Source organism: Spermophilus citellus, assembly GCF_964194105.1.
Source record: "Spermophilus citellus genome assembly, chromosome: 15".
In the NCBI taxonomy this organism is placed as follows: domain Eukaryota; kingdom Metazoa; phylum Chordata; class Mammalia; order Rodentia; family Sciuridae; genus Spermophilus; species Spermophilus citellus.
Genome location: NC_138195.1, coordinates 79,049,576 through 79,074,174, shown reverse-complemented (window position 1 = coordinate 79,074,174; position 24,599 = coordinate 79,049,576). Strand labels below are relative to the sequence as shown.

Genomic DNA, 24,599 nt, shown 5'->3' with positions numbered 1-24,599 from the left:
ACACACACCCCAACCACAGTGAAGTGACAGTGTCACAGTCAAAGGATTCATTTTTGAAGCAACGGTGGCTAGTCCAGCTTCTGTGAAGGTGTATGGGAGGTCACGGTTTCCCTCTTGAAGACTTGGACAGGGGAATGGAGTGAGCCCAGGTCTGAGAGGGTCCAGGCCAGATACAGTCTATGCAAATTGGGACAAGTTAGCTGAACTCGGGGCCCAGTTTCCTCTCCTGAAAATCAGGGTCAGAAGAACACACGCCCTGTTCCCTGTGCTGCAGAAGCTCCATCAAGGCAGCAGGTGTAAGGACTGTGACAAGCAGGACCCCAGGGAACTAGACCAGAGGGGCTAAGGCTCAGGCCCTTGGGTCCCACCTGCAGGTTGGGGGACATGCTCTATGTGTGAGCAGATACCACGGCTCCTCTGCTAAGGTAGGCAGAGCCAAGAGATCAGGCATGCTGGGCAGAAGGAGAGAGGAACACAGCTTCTCCTTACAGGGAGGGAAAGGACAAGCTCCCACTGATGAGGGCCCTGAGTCTATTCCTGACCACAACCCCAGCCGCCCCCCTCACTTTCCTCCTCTGAGCTAAGTGCCTAGGAGACCCTGTCGTAGAGAAGCAGCCTGGACTTGTAATTAGAACTTTTCCTTCTCAGTATAGCCACTTATTAGTGCTAAGGGACAGCCCTGACAGAGAAGAGGAGAGAGGGAGAGAACCCAGGAGGCCCCTGGCTGCCCGCGGCCTGCCTTGACCATGACTGCGCTGTGGTTTGGGCCCTGCGGCCTCCTCAGCCTGGGTTTTCTCTCACTGCCACGTAGCTGGCCAGCAGGGCCCTCCAAGTCAACAGCAGTAGTGAGCAGGTGTCCCTCAGGTCCAGCTGCCCAGAGGGGGCTGAATGTCCTTCCCCTTCTCCTTCTCCCAACCCCTGACTGCAGAAGATGGACATGTGGCCTTTCCTGGGCCAGTTGTCCCCTCCACCCCATAAATAAGCTCCTGCTGTTGGTGGGGAAGAGCTTTAGGCAAGGCCCACCTCCTTCCCCCAGGGCCACCTACAACAGTCTTGGGCTGGCTGCTCCTCGGGGCCCACATAATCCGTGGACAGAGGGCTTTGATCAGTCCCATCCTTTGTTCCACACCAGACCCTGCAGGCCAACAGGGTGGCCTGGAACAGAGCCCTGGAGTTTCCACTGCAGGCCCTGGCCAAGCCTCTCAGTCTCTGTCTTGGGACCCCCAGAAGGGGTGCAGCTGCCTCAGGAGTTCCCACAGAGCCTGAAGCAAGAACTGAGCTGGCAGCTGCTATGCCTTGTAATCTGAGCTGCACAGCTATCATCTATGGGGTTCTGGGTGAGATTTCACTTCATCAAAGGCTTCCGTTGCCAAAAGGCGGGCGAGGGGAGACTTGGAAGAAACCACAGTACAGTGGAGAAAATATGGCATTTAGAGTCAGATAAGCCTAGCTCTTTTACCTACGCTGTGTGACCTTGGGCACATTAATTAACCTCTCTGGGCTTGGTTTCCTTATCTGTAAAATAGGAATAATCAGACCACATATGATGCCATGGGAAGCACCTGTCAGTTTTCCTGTATTCGTTTGGAAACACATGTTAAATATTTCTTCACAGAAGCCAAGTGCCTAATTACTGGCCCTCTTGCCTGCCCCCACCCTTCCCCAAAGCCACCTAGAGAACTGGATCTACAGTTTGTATCAACTTTCTTTTCTGGTGCCGCCCAGTGGGTTGGATCACAGTCTAAGGACAGGGAAAGAGAAGCTAGGGCAGGAGAATCCCCCAAAGACTGGTGGTCCACTCAGATTAAGTGGGAATGATGCAGGCACCATGTGGCCATACCACTGCTTCAAGGGGCCTCTAGAATGTGGGATCATGGAGTGGCCAGCACCCCAGAAACACGGCTGTGGCCCCAACATGCTCTGGAGTCACTCAGTCCTCCCAGTTTTCAGCCTCTGTTAAGTATAATCATTAAAGCTGCCTTTGCCTTCTAATAATAGCTCCTGGCAGGGTAATTATGACTCTGCCGTCCTAGCGAAGCCTGGTGTGCAGGGAGGGGAAACTCACTTTTTATCCGCAGTGCTGTTGGGTCCTGGGAAGAGCAGGCCTTGGCAGGCTCCCGCTGCCTGGGGTCACACAGAGCCAGCCTCAATCACATGAGCAGCTCCGCCCCAGCCACGCCTGCCCCAGCGTCTGGCAACAGGACTGACCTCCCTTTCCTCCCAGTGGGGTGCCTAGTCCTTGGCACCCCTCATTTTACCTCCCTACTCTTCTCAGAGACAAAATCTGAAAATGATGTCACTTCCCTGGAAATCTCTCTGCAAGCAGGGACCGGTCTTGGAGGGCGAAGGGTTCACAACCCCAGTAGGTAGGAAGCATAGTAGGTCTCAAAGACTATTTCATGAATAAACAGTCACAATAGATAACCCTTAGTAAGTACCTCCTACTGGCAGGCACCAAGCCCTCACGCGGATCCGGATCCGTTCCTTCAGTCCTCAAAATAACTCTATGTGGCAGGTTTCTATTACTGTGATTTATAGGGGAAGAAACCCAAGCGGAGGTGAAATGAGTTACTCTTTGTCACTCAGCCATTAGGTGGTAGAGGCAGGATCTGAACCCTGGGAACCAGACGCCACAGTCTGTGCTCTTAACTTCTGCACAGAAACTGCCTTTTGAACACTGCACTGTTGTTGTCTGAAATGATTCTGAACCTATATGTTAGAGATAACACTTGCCCCTTTACCCAGGAGGGCAGGATGGTCAGAGAGCAGACATCCTGAGTTTGAAGTTGAACTTGCTGTATGAACTTGAGAAAGTCTCTAGACTTCAGTTTTCTCACCTCTTAATCACAGAAAAATAGAATCATGTCGGTTCTAATGAGCTATGGGGCCTCTAAGCTAATTGAAGACAACCTGTCTAAAGCGAAAAACAACCCAAACTAAGTAAATGAATCAACAGAATGTGATGTATCCACATCCGGAAGGCAGTTTTCCTCAACAACAAAAAGAAACAAACTATCGATACGCTCCTCCCCACAGATATATCTTCTTATTAGGGGAAATAAAAGCAGTTGGGCAAACCCACAATTTATATACTATAGGGTTTCCTTTATATAAAACTCTAGAAAATGCAAACAAATATTGAGTGTCAGAAAGCAGATCAGTAGCTGCCTGGGGATTGAGGTGGGGGAGGGAGGGATTACAGGGAATCTCAGGAAGTTTGGGGGTGATGAACGTGTCCAGTACCTTGATTGTGATGATGGTCTCACAGGTATATATACGTGTCAAAACCCATCACACTGCACCTTTAAATATGTGCACTCCATTGTATGTCAATTATACCTCAATATAACAATTTTTAAAAATGGGATATCATTTTCCTCGTAACAGGCTGGCCAAGATTGAAAGCTAAAAACACCAAAGTCGGCAAGGAGGTGGGGAATAGGAACTCTCCTTCAAGGTGAGTGAAAACTGATATCATCTTTTTGAAGTGCAATTTTGTAACAATTATAAAAATTTTAAATGCAAATACAGATGGCCCACAGCTCCCTGCCCGCTGCTAGCACCCAGTCCCACAGCAATGCTGGCAGCCATTTAAAGGTGACCGAACAAGCACATCTGGAGGGCAACAGGGACGGAGTGAGAACGTGGTTCTAGAATTTGAATCCTGACTCCAGTCTTTGCCAATTGTTAGTTTTGTGAGTCTGCATCCCAGGTTCCTGAACTGTAAAGTAGGGATAAAGACATCACCTGCCTCACGGGTGTTGTGAACAGTTTAAGATAAATAGTACATGCCAAGGATTGGAACGCTGTCTATAGGGTGAGCAATGACGATAAAAACAGCAATGACAGCATTTCATCATGAAAAGAAAAAAAAAAAAAACATGGAAGACAACCTAAACACTCATCAGTGGAGGAAAGAATCAATTAATTTGCGGCATGGGTTTTTAAGATGGAATATTTGCAGCCATTAAAAAGCATGTGTTCTCTGTGTACTGAAACAGAGATCTCTGAGACCCACTGTTCAGTGAAGACAGCAAATCATGTTCCATGATGTGAGTAGCATTATCCTATTTTGGTGCGAGAAAAACTATCCATGGGCCTGACAGTGGCTGCCTGCAGGCTGGGGAGAGGCTGGGGAGATGAGCTAAGGCCTTGAACACTGACTTCATGTGGTTCTCAATGTTTGAATGTGTTTCAATAATCTTTCACAATTTCTATAATGAAACACAATAATACAAAGATGAATTACAAGGTAGCAGAATTTACCTTTAAATTTTTGCTTGTGTCAATTGAATTTCAAGTTCTTGGATGACATAAGACTTGGGGTACACCCTCGGTGGGTTGCCCCACAGTGCCCGGTACAGTGTTGGGGTGTCCAGTGTGGACTGACTGAATGGCTGAGTGGACTGTGGCCTCTGAGAGGCAGGCTTGGCAATGGTTTGTCCAAGTTTAAAATATCTAGGAGCATCGTGATTCATTTCTTTCTTTCTTTTTTTTTTTTTTTTTTTAGTTTCTGCCTTGGGAGACACTGTGCTACAAATTAATCCCTTAAAAAAAAAAGAAAAAAGAAAAATCTAATTCTTCACGAGTGTACAGTACACTTGGCAGAAAGAATCAGTGAAAGCTCTTTTGTTTCTTTTTAAAGGAGAAGAAAAAAAAAAGGAGAAACTTGGATGGAAGGGGTGAGCCCCCACCCAGATGAGCCCTCCCCGAGTGGGGCCCTATGGTCACGGATGCCATTGGCTCGTCAAGCTTCCTTGTGATGCTTTCTCACTGACATCTTCCCAAGCTCTTCCTCTAAGAACTGCTGCTCCTCCGTGTGTTGCTTTCCAGCCTGCCAGAGTCCATGCAAAGACTCAAAGATGATGAGGCTGGAGTGAGTCATGGTGGCATCAGGGAACTCAGGGAACTTTCTTTTTCTTTCTTTCCTCTTTATTTTTTTCTCCCCGCTGTGGATTGAACCCAGGGGCACTCTACCACAGAGTCCCCAGCCCTTTTTATTGATTATTTTGAGACACTTCTTGCTAAGTTGCAGAGGCTGGACTCCAATTTGTGATCCTCCTGCCTTCGCCTCCCAAGTTACCAGGATTACCAGTGTGCACCCCCACCATGCTTGGCCCAGGGAACTTTTTAAAAGTACTGTTCCTCTTATCCTGAGACGCTGCCTAATTCTCCCTTTTAAAAAAAGTGTCCTAGGTGGTACTATCACACTTCCTCCTGCCCTGTCCCCATTTCCACCCTTGAAAAATCACTGATCAGGTCCGATTCCAAGTTACAGGTGAGAAAACTCAGGCTCAGGAGGGTATGACTTGTCTGAAGGAACACTGTCACCCGTCAATGGAACAGGAAGGACAAGGACCTAGGCCTCTTTGTGTTCAAAGCTCCTTTATCAACCATCTACTCTGCCCCAGTCACAGTCTAGTCAGCGTCACTGAATGCCTCAGACAGGCTGGTCCTTCAAAGAGAAAAACTGTAGCAGTATTCTGGGAAGGTCAGGGACAAGGAAAAGATAACAGCAGAGGAGTTTCATTTCTGTTGATTATGTGGAGGCCGCTGGGCCTCTATTCCCTGCCTGAACAGGGACTGGATTTAGCCTCTCTGGAGATCAAGAATAGAGCATTCTCTGACAGGGAGAACAGTGCTGTCCAGGCCTGGTCCCGTGGAGTATCTGGCCTACTGCGGGCATCTGAAATTGCAAGAGACCTTAAAGGAGCATTTTGCCCATCTGGGCTGTGGAATCAGACATTAAAAAAAAAAAAAAAAAATCGGCAAGGACAAAATGACAGAAAGCCCTGTGGAGGGTGGTGGTGGTGGTGGTGGTGGTAGACAGGGAACTGTCACTTCCTGGAGTCGGATTTCAGGAAAGACTGCATTTCACCTACCCAGAGGAATGCTGAGTTCACTGAACACATCCTCCGGCTCCCAGGAAGGCAGGAGCAGGGGCTCTTTCAGCTCCACCTCAGAGTAGTCTGGTGATCTCAGGTCTCGCGATTTCACTTCCACATACCTGGGGTTTTCTGCAAAACATGAGCCAAGCCAAAAAAAACGAATGAAACCCAGCATGCCTCAGAGAGTCCCTGTAATTCTGTCCCTTGCAACTGTGTGATTGGGAATTGTCCCTTGGACTGCTTAATCACATGAGGCTGGGCTGATGACTGCTAATTAGAACCAAAGCGCTATAATTAAGAGCGTTTTCACCGCCAGAAGAACTCCACACACAGGACTGCTTGGCAAGTCTTCAGGCTCGTCCTGGGGGGATGGGATGCTGAGGCCTTCAGCTGGGATGATCCACACCCCACCCCTCCCAGTGTCCCCCAAATCAGCATCGCTCCATCTCTGCAGACACAGGAATTGTTGAAGGGCAATTGTGTTGACATCTGGGGAGGCTGGGACAACAGGGAAGGCCATTCTCACCCCAGGCTTACGAAGCAGCGTTGACGGGGTAAGCCAATAAACCTCTAACACCGGCACATGTGGAGACCTAGGCTGCAAAATAAAAGGGGTTCCACTGGAGAGCTGAAACTGTCGGCACCCCTTTATTCCTGCCTCCTCTAGTCAGTCTGGGCCTCCTGGTTCCTCTAGCAACAAACAGGCAGCTCAGTGGCAGAGTTTCCATGGAGACTCCGATCCCAGCAGGTGAAAACAGCTCAGGTCAGCTTGACAAGGAAGAAGAGTCCCACCCCTCAGGTCCCCTACAGCTTGGGCCACCCACAGGGTCTGGGTTGAAATGTTTAGTTTTCAGCCTTTCCTCTGCGTGTTCTGCCCCGTGACCCTGACTTCAACCTCCGTTACGCCATGAGCTTTCTGTAAAATGAATCTCTAGTTATTTTCACTATGAGACTTTTCAGGGCTACTCTCCCTCCCTCCCTCCCCCGCAGAGCCCTTGATGGATCTCGGTTTCCACTTGGCAGAGAAGCAAGGGCTTAGCCTATTTTAAACTCTCTATTTCATGATGTCACAGTGCCCAGCATAGACACAACATCACCTCCGGTGGAGGCGGAGTCGTTCCTGGGACGAATCTTGTATCCCTGTCAGACCCTGGAGAAAAATGGACCTGAGATAGTAAGAAGCAGAACAAGCCATAGCCTTGGCCAGGCCCTGTTCCTTCCCTGTCCCTTCTCTCCTGCCACACTCCCTTGCCCATCACAGAAAAAACAGCCAGGGGTCCCCCACATGCAGGCAGGAGCAGCTGGCTGATCCCAAGGAACCCAAACTCATTTTGCTCAGAATTCAAGCTAATTTTAGTTGTCCAAACCCATCTGGGCTCCCGTAAAGGCAGAGTGGTCCAGCCTGTCTGAGTTTGCTTCTCAAAGCACAGGCCGCCTCCTATCTGATTTCCTTTACACCATTTGCCCCAAAGCTCTTAAGAGTTTTACTAGGCTCTTTACGGTTTGGCTTCCGTTAGTAAATGACTTTCTGCACCGGCTTCAAGGCAAGTCGAAAGCTCCCTTGGTTTTGCTCCAGCCTGCACATGCCCATCCTTCTTGAGGGGAGCCATGGTCTGATCCACCCAACCGCCCGTGAGAAAGGGGAGGTAGTTACCCTCGGTCAACACTCCTGGGCAAGGCTGGCCTTGGAGGTCGGTTTCAGGAGTGGGGCTGGCTTTCTCCTCCAGGGGGCTGCCTTCACCAGCCCCGTCTTCGGGGGTCCCCCTGGCCTTGCAGTCATCAAGAAATGGGCTCTGCTGTCGGGCCCTCTCCTCGGCTGGCTGGGGGGAAGACATTTGCTGGGCTGTAGTAGAGGCCAGACAAACATCTGAGCTCTGCGCTCCCTTTGCCTCCTTCTCGTAGCAATCTGAATCCTCCAGTGAGAGGCCTGTCTCGCGTTCAGCTGGCTTCCGCTCAGCGTCCAGATTTAGGCCAGGCATCTCCACGTCCGTGTCACTGGGACAGCTCGTGGAAGCCGAGGGCAGTTGTCTGGGCAGCTTGAGGCTGATTTCTGCAGCCCCGTTCCCTACGGTCTTGACTTCCTCCCCGATGAAATCCTCGGCCAAGTCCAGGTCCAAGGTGGTCGTCACACAGGGAAAGATTTCAGGGCAGATTTTGTCTTTCTGGTCAATCGGCATAATTTCTTCCAGTTCTGGGATGTCTGGCTCCATGATAAAATCTTCTTCTTCCCCCACCTCGTCCACTGTGACGAGCTCCTCCATATTCGTGGGGTACCAGTTCTCCCCCTCTGCCTCACTTCCACTCTCCCAATCTTGCTCCTGTGTAAGAATGTAGAACAGAGGTCAGAGAGTGGCGGAGGCATCCAACCAGGGGACACAAACCTTGGCCATAAGGACCCCTCACACCAGAAAGGTCCTCAGCCTTCTTTCTTCTACCTGAGAACAATTACTAGGTAATTGGAAGCTGTGAGCCACTCAAGTCTCACATCACTAACACATGCTGAGGATGAGACTCAAAATGGCACAGGATTTAGAACAGATGCTTCATGCTTAATCTACCATGTTGAAAAATGAGACCAAGAATTTCAATCCCTAGTACATAATAGATGCTCGATAAACAGGTTCCCAATGAATGAATACATTATACATGCGAAATGCTTGCTGGAGCCAACTCCTTGTCCATGGGGACACCATTAAAGGTCACTGTGGCATAGTCCCTCACACAATTCCTCTGAGGAGCCTCTCCCAGGAAGGCCAAAATCTCCGTAGCCACAGCAACTTCCACCCTCACCCTCAACCCCTCCTAAGGTTTTCCCCCTGGTGTTCCTTGCAGCTCATGGACTCAGCAGACAGATTTGGGAGATCAGCTGTTCCTGACCGGAAAGGTACCAAGCCAGCCATGTTCCAAGAACTCTCCCCCCCACCTGCCGGGGGGAGCTCCAGCCCAGGAGGACTGTAAATGTTTTTATCTTTTTAATTAAATAAAGTAACCATCACAAGCACAGTCGGTGTCTTGCTATTCCCCAGGTCTGGGTCTGCGGAGGTCAGGATCCCTGCTCAAGTACTGAAGCACCGTCTCCCTGTCTCCTGAGGGACCTGCTTATTTGGAGAAACTGGCTCTGGAGCCGAGTCTTTTGTGGGGGGGCATGTTCTCTCTCAGGTGCGCAGCCAAGTCACTGGAGAGTGAGGCGGGGCCCAGCAAGCAAGTAAAGATCCCCCAGGAAAGACAATCCCAGGACCCCAGGCAAAGCCACCCCTGCAGGAGGAGGTGAGGGGACTGGGTCACTCACAGAGCCACGGGTGGGGGCTCAGCCACATTCAGCGCAGCTGGTCATTGGCAGGCAGGGTGGGGACTCCCGGCCTCTGGCTGAAGCACAGATGGCACTACGCTGCCAGTATCTGGGACTAGTTTACCTTCTTTGTCCTTGTGTTCTCCGGGTCAGAGGACTCTGTCTCTTTCTCCTCTCTGCCCACCGACTGGGGGCTTCCTTCCGTGCCCTCCTGCTCCAAAGGAAGAACAGAACAAACAGAATCAAGAGTGAGCAGAGGCAGGGAAAGAGGGAACACCCAGAGAAGAACGCCACTGAGCACGGCTGGCCCTGGCTGAGGCACTTCATGTCCCTTATTTCCCCTTTCCTTACAGAACCCCCAGACACAGCCGTGGTGATCATCCTGATTTCACCAAGGAGGAAACTGGGGCTCAGAGAGGTTAAGTAAGTTGCTCACAACACACAGAGGCAGAGAAATGTCTGGTCTGACGTCTTCAGGGGGCAGAGTCCTTGGTAAACTGGATGGGTTTTTTTTTGTTTGTTTGTTTGTTTGTTTTTTGCACTGAGGGTGAATTGAAGAAGCCAAGGGTAAACTGAGTCCAGGTGACCATCCTGGTGACATCTCCCCAACAGACCCATCCTGCCCCTAAAAATATCACATGTGGCCACTCGTGGGCAGGGAGGGGGCTGTCACCCAGGCAGTGCTTCTCACCTCTTGTGCCCTGTCTCTGTCCTACAGCCTTAGCCAAGCTCACGCTCCCTTTCTTGTCTCCCTCCTTCCGTTCCTTCCCCATTTAAGGTCCTCACAGTCGTGCCCATGAATGAGAAACTGAACACCTGAAAGCAGCTGTTTGGCTCTCGCCTTCTACAGGGGTCAGCCATCGGGAGTCCACAGGCCAGACCCGACCTGCTGCCTGCATGTGAGCTAAGACCGGATATTATAATGTCGATCAGTTTCATCTTAAACAGTTACATAAGTACCCACATAAAATCCTCACAATATTTACCATCTGATCCTGTGTAGAAAAGGCTTGCCAATCCCTACTTTAGAAGCTTCTCCCATGACTTAAGCTTTGGTCATCAAATCAAGGACTACTCCTGGGACTTCCTGAGGGCAAGTTGCATTTTCTTGACATTTTTGGCTGAGACTGGTTCAAAGTAAATGACCCCAGCTCTAATGACTTCCAACCGGACACGCCCCCTTGGGCTGACAAGGAGCCAGTTGGGGCAGGCGCCCAGGGCTGACCGGTTTAACTTGTTAGGACCAGACAGAAACTGATAGTTCAAATTGTCAAGGCTTTGTTCTTCTCAGTGTTTGGAGACACAAATTCTACCAAAAGCTTTGGCTCAAGTCTTCTGACTGAAGTGTGAAGGGGCTACAGATAACCTTTTCAGCCATGGGAAGCCATAGCTTCTACCAAATGTGACCACTTTTCTTTATTTCCCTTAATAAATTATTCATGTCCCTCCCCTGTTAAAATAAATAGTCCTTACCCTTCACAAGCAGTTTGTGCAAAAACACATTCCTAAGGACAAGGGTCAAGCTGGAAGAAGCAGGGACAGCCTAGGGGACCTGGCTGGAAGCCCCCAAGGAGGCAGAACCCTGTCCTTCCTCCCTGTAGGTGAAGGAACAAGGCTGTGCCATCTAGGGCTTCCTTCTGCCTTAGGGTCATTTCCAGGTAAAAGACAAATGCACCCATGTACCCAGCTGCCCCACACCAGCTCAAGAATAAGTATTAGGTCCCAACAATTTCCAATAGAGCCCTGCTAAACCACCTCCTGACTGGTCTCCCACTTCTGCTCTGTACCCTCTCCCAAATCTACTCTCTCTAAGGCAATCAAGAATAACTATTCTAGGGGCTGGGCATATAGCTCAGTTGGTAGAGTGATTGCCTTGCACGCACAAGGCCCTGGGTTCAATCCAAAGCACCAACATACACATACACACAAAAAATTCGAAAATGCAACAAGTATCATATCTTCACTTCCTTGACAAAATGTTTCATTTGCTTTCTGGCATTTAGGATAAAGGCAAACATCTTTAATCTGCCTACAAGGTGAATGATTAGTTGCTGTGCACAAATCAGCCTCCCCTCCCAGCATGCTGACCTGGCCCTCTGCTCCAGCAACACAGGCTTCTGGCCACACATGGAGCCATTGCATAGGCTGCTCCCTCTGTCTAACCTTCCTTTTCACCCAGGAAATACTTACTATTCCTTCACATCCCAACAGGCACATCCTAACCCAAGAACACCTCGGTTCCTTACAGGTACTGACAGTGCCATCCCCCTCTCTCTTCGGCACTTCACACTGATGCTGTTCTGTTTGAGAATGACTTCATTAGCAAGTCCTTCTACTAGATGACTGTAGGCTCCAGGAGATCAGAAGTCAGTGCTGCTTTACTCACAACTAGTGACCATGGATATTGGTCAATACAAAAATAAATTTGATAGAAGGGTTGGGGTTAATAACAAAATGCACCTGCTTTAGAGCATGCTGGGGTCTCTGTATGGACAATATAGCTGGTTTTTCCATGTATTCTTCTTATGGATTGTTTATGCTGGGGTTTGCATTCTGAGGGTCTCTGGGCTGCAGGTGATCCACAGACATGTTTTGGTCTATACAGTTTGGAAAGCATGGGAAACTTCATACAGATATCTGGACTTGGGTCTTGCTCCAAGAAAAGGAGATCTAATAGCAGGAGGCAGGAATTCCTAAAAGACAGTTATAGACTACCGCTGAGCAGCTGCTGGCTGCCCCCCGACAGACAGGCACCAGACATGGTCCCAGCACTCCCAACTGGCCCCACTCTTCCATCCTTCCCGGACCTGCCTGGCTTCCCTAACCTGAGTGTCTGGGTCTAGTAAAATGGATGGCTTCTTTCCCATGCTTTCTTTACTCAGAGACATGGTTTCTTTCCTTCCTCCTGGGGTGCCATGGTCAGGACTAAGTTTCATGTATGGATATAGCCCCTGGAGAACACTGAGTAAGTGCACACCTGGGCTTCTCCACTGTGGACACTCTCTCCAGAGAGCTCCCATCTCTGATGAGCACACATTCATTAAAGTGCTACAACCACCTTGTGACCATGTCCATTTTATAATAAAAAACAACGAGGCAGAGAACAGGGTGTGCCCTAATTCTCAGAAGCCAGGCCTTCTTCGCTGTCAGTGTCTTGGCTCCTTCCTTCGTTCTCTCAACAATGCTTATCAAATGCCTCCTCTGTGCCAAGCCCTATGCCACGAACCAGGACACAGCTGTGGACACAGCAGACTAAGATTCCTGCCTCATGTACATTAATTACACTTGGGGGTGATGGGTGAGGACGGATGCTAAAGAAAATAAAGAGGCTGAGTGATTAGCACTACCCCAAATAGGGAAGTGGAGACGGGAGAGAAGTGGGTTGGTGTGTTTAGACTTTCTGCAGTGGCTAGGGATAAATTATAGCCAAGAGTAAAGACAGAGGAGGTGGGAACATGCTAGGTGGAGTCTGGGAGTGGTCAGCTCCTTGGCAAAGGCCCAGAGGGGGAGAGGAGCCTGGTGAATTAGAAATGCAGTAAGGACATGTCCTCAGCAGGTCCCTGCTGCCTTCATTCCCAAGTTCAGTCATTTCTTATTAACTGACTTCTGGGGAACTGACTTCCTCATGGGGATCCGGGTTTTTCTCAAGTTCATGATATGGAGTTTGAGAAAAGTATAGAAAACTGTGTTTTTCTATTATTCCGACTCATAGTGTTGGTCTGCCCAGCTCCAAACCCATAGAAACAATCTACTAGGGACCCTGATAAATACTTGGTGACCCCCTCTGAGGACTACAGAGGCCAAACCAACTAGAAGTGCAGAATTAAGGGAAGTGAGGGCTTTTCTGAGAATCTTTCTGGCTCTTGGGATGACTCAGAGTATGTGTCCCTGAAATGGACAATATTATGCAAACAATGAAGCCGGGTAGGAAAATCAGAAGGTCTCAGAAGTGTGGGTAGGAGGACAAAGGGGAGCTCTACCCCTTTGCCAAGGACACAGGGGTGTGCAGGTTGGATTGGTGTATGAGGCCTGGGCTTGCGTTCCGCCAACTTTTGCTCTCTGTTCCTCTGAGTCTTTTGCTGAGGCATAGTGCCATCATCAGCACCTTCAACACTTCCAGGCCAATACAGCTGTCCCTTAGTATCCACAGGGATGTGTTTAGAACTCCCTTCCTGCACCCAAATCTGCAGATGTTCAAGTCCCTTACCTAAAATGGCCCAGGATTTATATGTAATGCATTCTCTTATATACTTGAAATTGTCTCTAGATTAACCTAATACCATGTAAATATTGTTATGAATAGTTGTTACACTGTATTGTTTAGGAAATAAAAACAAGAAAATAAGTAAATAAGTCTGTGTATGGTTAGTACAGACTTAATATTTTACCATCAATGATTTCAATCCATAGTTGGTTGAATCCACAGATCCAGAACCTGCACATATAGAAGACTGACTGTATACTCTTCTTAAAAACATCTGCTGGTTGACTAGGTCCTCAAGATTCCTTTCAAGACCTTAGCAAGGCACACAATATCCTTCATGAAACCACCCTGTCTGTTTCCCTAATCTCATCTCCTGTTCCTCCCCTTGCTGTGCCAGTCAACTTTAAAACAGGCAAAAAAATTTACTAGGTATCCTTTCAATAGAACACTATTGAAAGTGTTCCAGGATATCTGATTCTATAGCGGTCAGTACCTTTCATTATCTTGAACTAAGCTATTTCACAACTTTGTAAGTTGCAGAAAACTGATCAAGATACAAATGATTCATGATTCTTGTTCAGAGAGATGCAAATGAATTTTATCTGGTAGAACTGCAATTGATTCCCAATCCTCTGTGGAAGAGGCCAGTATTTTTTAGTTGTTGATGGACCTTTATTTTATTTTATTTGTGGTGCTAAGAATCAAACCCAGTGCCTCACACATGCTAGGCAAGTGCTCCACCACCGAGCCACAACCCCAGACCAAGAGGCCAGTTTTACGTCATTTGTCACTTGCAAATTCGTCTCAGCATTCCTGATTGCTTATATACTTTTACATCTTATAGGTCTCTATTAATTAACGAATTGAATAAAATCTTTAACATGTGTTCACTAAAATCTTTACACCAGAATCATGATTTTACTTTAAAAAAAGAACCAATCATCTCTTAATGTGCCCTAAAGATGTAACCACATGGAGTATCTCCAGCTTCTTTACCATAGTCTTTCATTTTCACTTTTGCCCTTGCTATTGCTTCTTCCAGGAATCCCAAATTGCTTTTTGTCCACATTTAATACCCAGCTCAAATATCACCTTCTCTGTGCAATTTTCCTCTTCTCCCTGGGCAGAGTTGATTGCCCAAAGAGCACCTAATCCACTGTAAATTCCAACATGGTTTCTGTTGTATGCAAATTATTTTATAGGTCTGTCTCTACCATTAGATCTTGGGTTCTGCATAACACAGGTTATGTCCTATTCACTTTTGAATTCCCTGTGCCTAGTGCACCACCTGGCAAGGTGGTACTGCACCCATGCACATAGGAATAAAGAATAAAGTGCCCAAAAGTATGACTTTTTGGTGTTTGTGGAGTTGAGAATTGGGTACCTTATTTGGACTTAGTTGTTACAAACTCCTGGGTCAGGGTGACTAGGAGATAGGCATAGAAGATTTTAAAAATTCAGTTCCTTATGCAGAAGCCAACCCTCTACTATCCCACCCCTACTTAAAAGTCGGAGGCTCTGGCAAGAAGGAAGCATAAGTCAACTCAGAATATAAACCCAGTACCCAGAGTCCTGCCCATGACCCCCACCCACTGTGGGAACTGAAGCAGTGTGGCAGGGCATAAGTCTTCTTGACACGTGGATGAAAGTGCCAGCCAGTTGTCATGTATTTTTATTAAAATGGAACTAAAGCCTTGTGGGCAGTGTCTGTAGAAACACACCACACCCTGGGCACCCAGTATAAAATTTAGCGGGTGGTGACCGCTTCTCATATACCACTCTCATCAGAACTCCAAGATTGGCAGATGCTTTTGGCAGCAGAGAAGAGAAAGTGGACCAAAGTGCTAATCCCCTTTGGCAGATTTCATGGGTTCAAATGCTCAGGGCCACTCTACCTGGGCAAATAGGACTACAGAAGGCCTTCACCCTATGTCCCTCCCTAATTTCCTATAAAGTAAATAGGGTGCCGTGGGATTGAGGGCCGGACTGCCTATAATTGCCCATAATTCAGGCTCTTTCACAAGAAAGTCCTTGGGCAAGCAATGTAGTTCTCTGTGCCTCAGTTTCCTCATCTGCAGTAGTAATGATACCAACCTCTTAGGCTGGCTGTGAGGATGAAGTGACTTAACTGAGAACACATGTGGAGCATAGTTAGTGCCTGGCATACAGCAGCGTTCACTCACTCAGTGAATACTCAGCATCGTTAGGTTCTGCTCTGGGACCTGCCTCGCCTTACCAAGGGAAGGAGATGGCATCATTACCTCATTCTCGGCCATTCTGCTTTCTTTTCCATCATCAGCTCCTTCTTGGTCTCTGTCAGCTCTCTTGGTTTTGTTTTTCTCACTCTGCTTGGATGCAGCACCCTCGGGGGCCCTGGTGACCTTGGGCCCTAGCCCATCTTCCTTGCCAGAGTCATCAGGGTGGAGGTGTCTGCTTTCCCGCAGCCTGGCCTCCTCTTTCCTCCTGGACCTCCCAGGGGCGTCCTGCTGCTTGAGGTACTTGTCCGACTTGGCCTTGGGCTCTTTCCGGTAGTGGCCTTCCTCCCGGCTTTTGTAGCTGGATGAGGAGTGGAGGGGGTTGGGGGACCCAGACCTGGGGTACTTTTCCCGGTAGCCCCTCCCTCCTTCAAGTCGCTCGTCCAACTCGGCTTTGTCCAGCTGTCGGGGGTAGTGTTTGCGATCATGTGCCCATGTGTCCGTCCTGTCCCTCTTGTCCTCCCCGTTCTCCCTCCAGGGGACTGGGTCTCTCTCTTCCTCCCTCCTGGCAAAAGGAGAGTGCTCCCATGAGTCCCGGCCATTGCCCCAGTCCCCGCGGGAGGGGCCTGGAGGACTGTGGGAAGAGCTGCAGGAGGTGAAGCTTGGCGTGTGCGACCTTGGGGAGAGTGACCGGCTCACAGGACTGCGGGACCGGGGACGTTCTGGGCCATATCTGTGAGGGATCAAAGGAGCGGGATTTAGAATCTGCATGTTCCCCACCCCGTCCCACCCCCACCTGACACTGGCATTCTCAGTCTCTCCCATGGATACACTGGGCATAACCCTACCCAGCTGGACACTCTTCAGTCACAACTGTCCAGAACCACAGGACGTGGTCCAAGAGAAGACCTGTCCTGCCTACTGGCTTCTACGAGGAGGGACTTTCCCTAAGCAAGGTACTGGCCTCTCTCTCCCCATTGGTCATTCTGCTCCTGGGAAGAATAATTGGATTGGTTTAGTTCCGCCCTATCCTTTTTCCTCTTGGAAGTGAGCTGTGCTCAGAGACTCAGTGCTCAGAGACTCAGGGATTCTCATCTTAGGGCTATGGGTGTGGGGGCTAGGGGTCTGAGATTGTCCTTGTCCAGCCTGGGTAAGGCTGCCTAACCCTGGCATTCAGTCCTTTTATAAGACTTGAAGCCACTCCTCTATCAGAATATAAGTGACATCTTGGCTTCTATTTTTCTCATTTAGTGCTTATCTCAATTTGTGAAGATTCTGGGCATGGTAGAGGGATGCTAATTTGTTGGTGAGTGGCAGTGGGGAAGGGTGAACTCAGAAATTTCAAAAACAAAGAATTAAGCAGGTACTGAAGGGTTGAAGGAGACCTCAAAACTAGAACCTTCTTATATTTGAGATCAAGAAACCAAAACCCAGATAAAGATCCCAACCTGCCTAATCCCCCTCTACTCTATCACAATACTGCAGGCTGCATGATATGGCCTTACATATGTTGGTTAAAAACCCAAATAACCACAAATTTTTAAAAATACACAAACATTTTAAGCATGAACACTTATCACACATACACAGATATGCTCTAAAGCCTGGTTATTAAGCAAACCAACTGAGCCATATGCCTGATATCCTAAAAGGGTGGACAATTTTCATTTGGTTCTCAAATGTTGGACAACCATGAAGCTCTTACTGGCCAGGGGACCACGCTGCCTTGACCATCATGGAAGACAAACATTTGGGCTCTGACCTCTATAGTGAGGTTAGAGCGCCATCTGTGGCATCCCTGGGTAAGAACTACAGACTGTGCTGGCCCCATGACCACTCTTGCCTGTTGCCCATGTTGATTGTCTTCAGGACTATCTTTAAAAGGGAGTGACCCTTATCAGCTTGTAGCTGCACTTTGCCTGGACATCAACTTCAACTGGAAGAAATGAGTTGGAAAAATGCACGCATTCAATGTTCAGAGTAAGTGTGCAAGTAGCTGGGTTTTTTGAGACCATCGGCATTCTTTTTCATCTGTCTATATTCAGCTCATGAAAAACCAAGAGCTGGCTCTAAACAGAAACCATACCCTCACATACACGCCCACACATAAGCACACACGCACATGTATGCTCAGGCTGTTCTAGAAGAGCACAGATTGCCTCAAAGGGCCATGTATTAACAGGCCTTTTGTTTTATTCCTACAAAGGAAAAATAGCCTAGCATTTTGCATTCCGTTGATGTTAACCCAAGCAGCTCTTTTGAACTGGTGCTTTTCATTGGGAACATGGACAGGTAGAATCCAGAAGGGCAAGTGGATAGGACAGGAATGAGGATAGGGCATGGTGTGACTCAAATCCCCTTAACAATGAGAGACAGGAGAGTGTTCCCACTACCTTGAACTGCCCTGAGACCCGAAGCCTCACCTGTCTGCTTCCCGGAACATGTCCCTCTCTCTCTGGGAGTGGATATCCTGGATGATAGCAGCCACGGTTTTTCCAGGTTTCTAGGCAAAATCAGAGAGATCACTATCAGATCAGAGATGGCCTCACCAATGCCAGAGGGCAGCAGCAGTGACTCTGGTACTATAGTCCACCAAAGGGGGAAAGTGCCTTTCATGAGGAAGAAAAAAGGGCCTAATCCAAGCGATGAGGAGTGTGAGCACCATGTGGAACGGGGCAGGGCTGAGGTCCTGAGAATGTGGCATCCACGGAGCTGGGAATAAAAGGAGCCCAAGTTCACCACCCACATGCTAAGGATAAGCAGTGTTCCTTAATCCCCATCTCCTTCCTCCCAAATTTAAAAAAAAAAAAAAACCACCACCAACAACAACAACAAAAAAAAACTTCAAACATGAGGGAGGGAGGGAGGAAAAGGAGAGACATTATAAACTTGGAAAGAGACTTGAAGGTCACTGAATGCAGCCTCTGCCCACAGACTCCTGCATACCTCCAGGCTCACCAGCCACATTGTGTCCCATGCAGATGGTGACTCCTGGAGTTGAGTGGGGCTCAAAGTCAGAGAGTTAAAGAATCCTGAACTTGACAACCGACACTTCACCTCCAGGTTCCTTTCCATGCTGCGTGACCCCTTCCATACCTAATTCCTGTGTATCCATACATAGGAATTACCTGATGTTCAAGGCACATCTGTGAGGTGGGCATGGAGGGCTGTTTCACAGATGAAAATGCCAGGCACCCAGAGGCTCGTCCCTTTCCAGATCACTATGTGCTGGCTGTGCCTGGACAGGACCAAACCAGTCCCCGAATCTTAACCAAAGCCCTTTCCTAAACTCTGAGTGGACAAATAACAACAAAATAATAAAAAATAAATGCTTTCAAAATATAAATTTATGAGCACCGAAGAAAAGGCAGAACCATTTCTCAAAAGACTGAATAATTCACCCATTTAATAAACACGTATTGAGCAGGGTGACTTTTATGGTACATGTTATGTTTCAATAAAGCTTATTAAAAAAAAAAAAACAGGACTAAAAACCCTCAGTCTATAATGGCAGACCTGATAAAGATTTTTATTGAGAAATTTAATCAGTTTTTTTTTTCAACTGGGGTGTTCTAGCACCAAGCTATATCCCAAGTCCTTTTTATGAGGCTGCCCTTGAACTCGTGATCTTCCTGCCTCAGCCTCCTGAGTAGCTGGGATTTCAGGTATGCATCATGGTACCCAGGCTCTCAAGTATTTTTTTTTTCCCATGTAATTCCAAGAAACCTTAAGTCATTCAAACTTCATGAACCATCATGTATCTCACTTTATGGATAGGGAAGCCAGGTTCAGAAATGTGATGTAGCTGGAACTAGAATCCTGTGAGTACTCTAAGCAGCTCAGCTGCTAACATGTGTTACTGTAGAAACTGAGGCCCCGACTGGGAAACATGCAAAGTAAAGGGGAGAATGAAGGGGGAACTGCCTACGGCTTCGGGGTGAGAGGTCCATGCTAGGACACAGGGAAGAGGTATGCAATGTTCCATTCAGGGAGGGATCTCTTGTCAACTGAAGATGCAAAAGGAAAGAAAGTGGAAGAGAAGGCAGCTGACCCCACCCCTGTGGTGTAAAGAAGACACAGGAGGTCAAGAAACCAGCCAATTCCTGCTTGACAGTAGGTCCAGGAACTTAGCACTACTTGGATCAGCCACCTCAAAAGGCACCTTGTAACTTTGATGAGTGTCCCTCTATGTCCACCTATAGCTATAAAGGTTGGCCCTTTATGGGAATATGAAAAGTGCCACTTCTACTAACTAGGTCACTCAGAATGTGCACAGTCAACCAGGACTTCACCTATTTGAACTGGGCCACACAGCGCCCAGGCATGAGCAAGGAAAGAGACTGGGCTACTGCCCTGGGCTGAGAAGCCTGCTGCCCAAGCTGCCTCCTGTCTCCCTCCACCCCACCATCCCACTTAAGATCACCGGTTCTTCAGCCTGGGTGATTGGTCACCTTCTTGCAGTAGAAGGGACCACACAGTGGAAGCTGGCTACTGTATCATCAAGGGAAAGGCCAGCTGGGATGCTGCTTCACAGAAAGACCCACTACAGTGCTGCCCTCACGCAGGCCAGCGCTTGATGAGCAGTGGAGCTTGGGAAAGCCAGTCGGAGCCATCAGGACCAAGTCCATGCGATGAGATTTGCCATCACTCCAGAGGCCACATCCTAGGTCTCAAATCTGAGGTCCACACTACCAAGACAGAATAGCAGGCAAAGGCTAAAGAAGGAACCCCAAACTGGGTAAAACATACATGGCAACTTTTCAGAATATAAAAGTAAAAATTCCCTGAGGAGGTTAGATAGGGGACTTTTGTCCAAGGTCCCAACTATCTTCTGCTCTTTTGGAACTTCAGATCCTCCTGATCATTCCTTCCATCCCAGAGCCAGGGGAGCACAAAGACTCACATGGAACAGGTGCCCCATAACACTTGCTCCAAGATGAATGGCTGGAGAAACAGAGGCATGGAGATGCAGAAAATTAATTGGCAAGACAGAATGCAAATAGTACATGCTGGGGCTAGTGACCACAGGCATTGTGTCCCCTCCAGAGGATCAGAGGGTCAGTTCCACTATTAGAAGTGATAATTGCAAACTGTTTGGCACTCTCTGATCCAAACACCCGCCAGCTGCTATCTGAGAAGGGGACAGAAATGACCAAAGATTTTCAAATAACAGAACTGACTTCTCAAAGCTCTAAGAAAAGCCTGTCAACCTTTCTTTCAGGCCAGCTTCTGCATTCTGTGGTTAAAGGTAAAAAGAAGACAGATGAAATAAACCTGTCATCACCTCAGAAAAGTCAAAAAGGGAGAGAACAGAGTAAGCCTATGATACAACTTGGGGTAACTTTTTATTGAAGCAGATTTTGAATATACAAAAATAGAGTGAGGTATATGGAGCTCCGTAGACCCCTTACCCATCTTCAACAATTCTGTTCTATCTTTTTTGCATCTGTACCCCCACCTATTTCCCCACCCCCTAGATTATTTTGAAGCAAATCTCCGATGTTATTTTTTTTTTTCATCTATCCTGTGAAGACACTGATGCAGCCCAGCAACCACACAGGGAACACCCATGGTGCTCACAATCCACACATCTTGCTGCTTCTAAGACAGGATGAGATTCCAAGTCCCATGTCATTCCAGGAAAGTGCAGGCTTACTGAGAGGGAGACACCATGACTTCGAATCTCAACTCAGAAAGAACGGCCCTGGCTCTACCTCCAGCTGCAGGGTGACCTAGGGTCAAGGCTGGTTGCCTGTAAGAGACTCACTTTCTCCACCTGTAAAGGTGGGATAATGAGGCCCATCTGTCATCAACCAAAAGCCACAGGGCATGGCAGGCTGCACCCATGAGAGCTGTGGAATGCTTGCAACACAGGAGGAGCTGCTGGGGAGTTTTATGTCCTCAGACCGCTCCACAACTGTGGTTCATACCTCCAGAGTCTTGGGAAGATGCTGAAACCTTCCAGGTGAGCCAGAACCCATCAGAGCTAAGTCCTACCAAGGCAGACCTTATTGTTTCTGACATTACTGGGCACCCCAGCCTCTCCATTTCCTCTCTCCTGACTCCTTCTGCCTAGAAATTCCCTAAGTAGAGGCACCTTGGAACTTCTCCCTTCTTTTTAAAAAATATTTATTTATTTATTTTTAGGTGTAGATGGACACAACACAATGCCCTTATTTTTTTTTTTTTTTAATATGGTGCTGAGGATCGAACCTGGGTCCCACCCATGCTAGGCGAGTGCTCTACCCCTTAGCCACAATCCTAGCCCCATTCTCCCTTCTTTATGTTCCTAAAACACACAAAGTTTTGACACTGAACTTCTAGTAGCTCCCATGCTTGTGGACTTATCTTTAAATCTTGTATCATTTTACACTAGAACAACTTGTCTTCCAGTTAGATAGTAAACCCTCCCCAAGTGAGGCCCATGTCTCATATTCATCACAACTGTTAGTATCATATTGTACACAGAGAAGACCCTCAACCACCAATTTCCCAATTCAATCTTCCCAACTGAGAGCATCAGGGGCCACTCATAAGACTGCGTCTCATGACCAGAGGCTGGCAAGGCCAGTGGCTCTGAAACCAGGACCCCTGCCCACAGAACCTAAGACTGTCTGTCAGTCCCACCCCAAACCTACTGAATGAGAATCTGAGCACAAGGACACCCCCCCCAGCCCCCACACACACCCAACAACAACTCTCAGATGCAGTAAGTAGAAGATGGTGGTTTAAATTCTATACTGGAGACACTATGATTCTATACTTATTGAAGAAGTCTCCAAAAAACAACCCAGCAACAAGTCCAGTCATCTTGTCCTGGTCTGCAGTGAGGACAACACTCCTTCAGAGGTGATCTTTCCCCTTCATTCTGCACCTATTACATGGGCACCTGTGATATGAAAAGCTCTGCCCAAATCCCCTGAGGAATAGAATCCCTGCTTCAAAGAGAGAATGGAGAAAGAAGATATGGGCAAAGAAAATAGCAATCAGAAGAGAGGAAAATACTTTAAAACCTATCCTTTCTCTCCCTGCACTTTTCCTCATGAGCAAAAAGCAAAGTTGGAGCAGAATGAGGAATCAAAATTTGCCCCCACCTCTGTCTACCCCCATGGGACAGGATGTGGTAAACCCTTTGACCCAGAGACACATGGGGATGTGGCGTTTTGCCATCTGCCTGCCTAGTAGCTATTCTCCTGCCTCTTGGTAGGAGCTGTTCCAACGCCATCTCACTCCAGAAGTCTGTGTAGGTCTCCTGGCTCTGAGGATGGAGCAGGAGATGCACCAATCCAAGTATGGTCTTCCCCCGGGCCACAGAGATAGGCTCCGGAATAGGAACATGCACTAAACTAAAGCAATCAGAGTGACTCTTAGGACTCTTACGGGAGCTACCAGGAAACCGCCTGGCTCTCTCTTGTTGAAGGAAATGGGGACATGAGGGCCAGAGCTGTTGAAGGCACTGAAGCTATCATGCCATCTAGAGGAGAGAGACTGGGGCTGCTAAGGGCCATCACAGGAGGCACCCAAAAACCAAAGCCAAGACAGCAAGAGGCAGAGAAGAGAGAAACCAAGTTCTAACGATCTCATGTGGGTACTGAATCCAGCCATACCTGCGGCCAGAGCTACTCCTGGACTTTCATTTACATGAGGCAATAAATTCCTTGTTTATTAAGTCAATAGACTCAATTGGAATAGTTTCTTCTGCTGCACACAGAGAGAATTCTTGCTGATTCATGTCAACCGAAGGGCATAAAGACTGCATTGCTTTGTAGTTGAAATATGCTTTGAAATACTATCATGTAAATTATCCCATGAGACCTTCACATTGACCCTGAGAAGCAGTGTGACAGCATGGGGAGAAAAGCCCTACTGAAGATCAGAAAATGATGTGTTCCAGGCCCTTGATACTTCGGGTGTGCTCAGAGGACCAGGAGCATCAGCATCTACTGAGAGCTTGTTAGAAATGCCTTGCCCTAGACCTGCTGAATCAGAAATGCATTTTGACATGAACACCAGGTAATGTGCATGCACCTTGAAGTTTGAAAAGTTCTGTTAGAATGCTATCTCTGCTATCTCTCTCCTGGATGGGTGACTATGAGCAAATTACCTATTTCTTTCTCCATTTTTTTTTCTTGTGTGGACAATGGAGATCATAACAACCTAAAATAACAATGTAGGCAGGGTGCAAAACCAAAACAGTGCTGAGTTTTAATCATAGCTCTTCCAGTAACTGTGATCTTGGGCAAGTTACTGAACTTCTATTAGCCTCAGTTTCCTCATCTGTAAAATTGAGATAATAATACCTGTCTGACAGGGCTGACGTCAAGATTAAAGTAGATAATGTATGCAAAGTGCTTGGTTCATCACCTGCCCCAGAGCACCAGGACTCAATTAAAGGTGCATGTTATTCTTGTACTCTTGTAATTACTATTATTATCCACCCTGCATTCTTCATAGGGTAGGGTGATGTGAGGCCCAAAAGTATAAAAAAAAATTCTTTTTGCTTAAAATCAAGAAACTCAAGGGATAGTAAATTCCTCATCTGGATACTGAGGTTCACAGAGGTCATGCAACTTGTCTAAGCTCATCAAAGTGGGCAGGGGCAGAGCCTTTTTGGCACTACCACCCTCCAATCTGGCCGGGCTCACAGGGCTAGCTATGGTTCTTTGTTTATATGTCTTTCCTCCTGCCAGACTGAGCGCCTCATAAGCTTGCTCCATCTATGTCCATGGCATCTGGCCTAGTTCCCACCCACAATGGGCACTCAATGAACATCTGCTGAATGCCAACTTGAACCCTTTGACCCCTTTGACCCATAGTTTTTGCATCACCCCAACTCCAAACTATCTCCCTTGGTAAAGTGCCTTTGTACTTTAAGAAACTGATTGCTGTTGTTCATTCTAATTAGAAACTCATGATGACATCTCATTTGGACACCAAAGCTCCTCTGGGAACACAATGCACAAACTCAATTTCAGCTCCCAGGGGAGAAGCCAAGAGAACAGGAGCTGGCATGGTACAGAACA

The 24,599-nt window shown here is 47.8% G+C and overlaps 1 protein-coding gene and 1 long non-coding RNA gene across 5 annotated transcripts in view; one reads left to right on the top strand and one right to left on the bottom strand.

Annotated features, from left to right (window-relative positions):
• LOC308634147 overlaps nucleotides 1-5,875 on the top strand; it is a 59,685-nt gene extending 53,810 nt beyond the window's left edge. The window contains exon 3 of the long non-coding RNA XR_014018962.1: nucleotides 3,388-5,875. This is a non-coding gene — a long non-coding RNA (uncharacterized lncRNA). The remainder of the gene's footprint in view (nucleotides 1-3,387) is intronic.
• The window catches only part of RBM20 (RNA binding motif protein 20), a 184,851-nt gene that overhangs the window by 6,292 nt on the left and 153,960 nt on the right, over nucleotides 1-24,599 (bottom strand). For all 4 annotated transcript variants that reach the window (XM_081267743.1, XM_081267744.1, XM_081267745.1 and 1 more), the window contains 5 exons: nucleotides 18,000-18,079; nucleotides 15,643-16,309; nucleotides 9,302-9,388; nucleotides 7,543-8,206; nucleotides 5,883-6,017 (listed from right to left, as the gene is read on the bottom strand). In XM_081267743.1, the coding sequence (XP_081123869.1) occupies nucleotides 5,883-6,017; nucleotides 7,543-8,206; nucleotides 9,302-9,388; nucleotides 15,643-16,309; nucleotides 18,000-18,079 (1,633 nt within the window). The remainder of the gene's footprint in view (nucleotides 1-5,882; nucleotides 6,018-7,542; nucleotides 8,207-9,301; nucleotides 9,389-15,642; nucleotides 16,310-17,999; nucleotides 18,080-24,599) is intronic.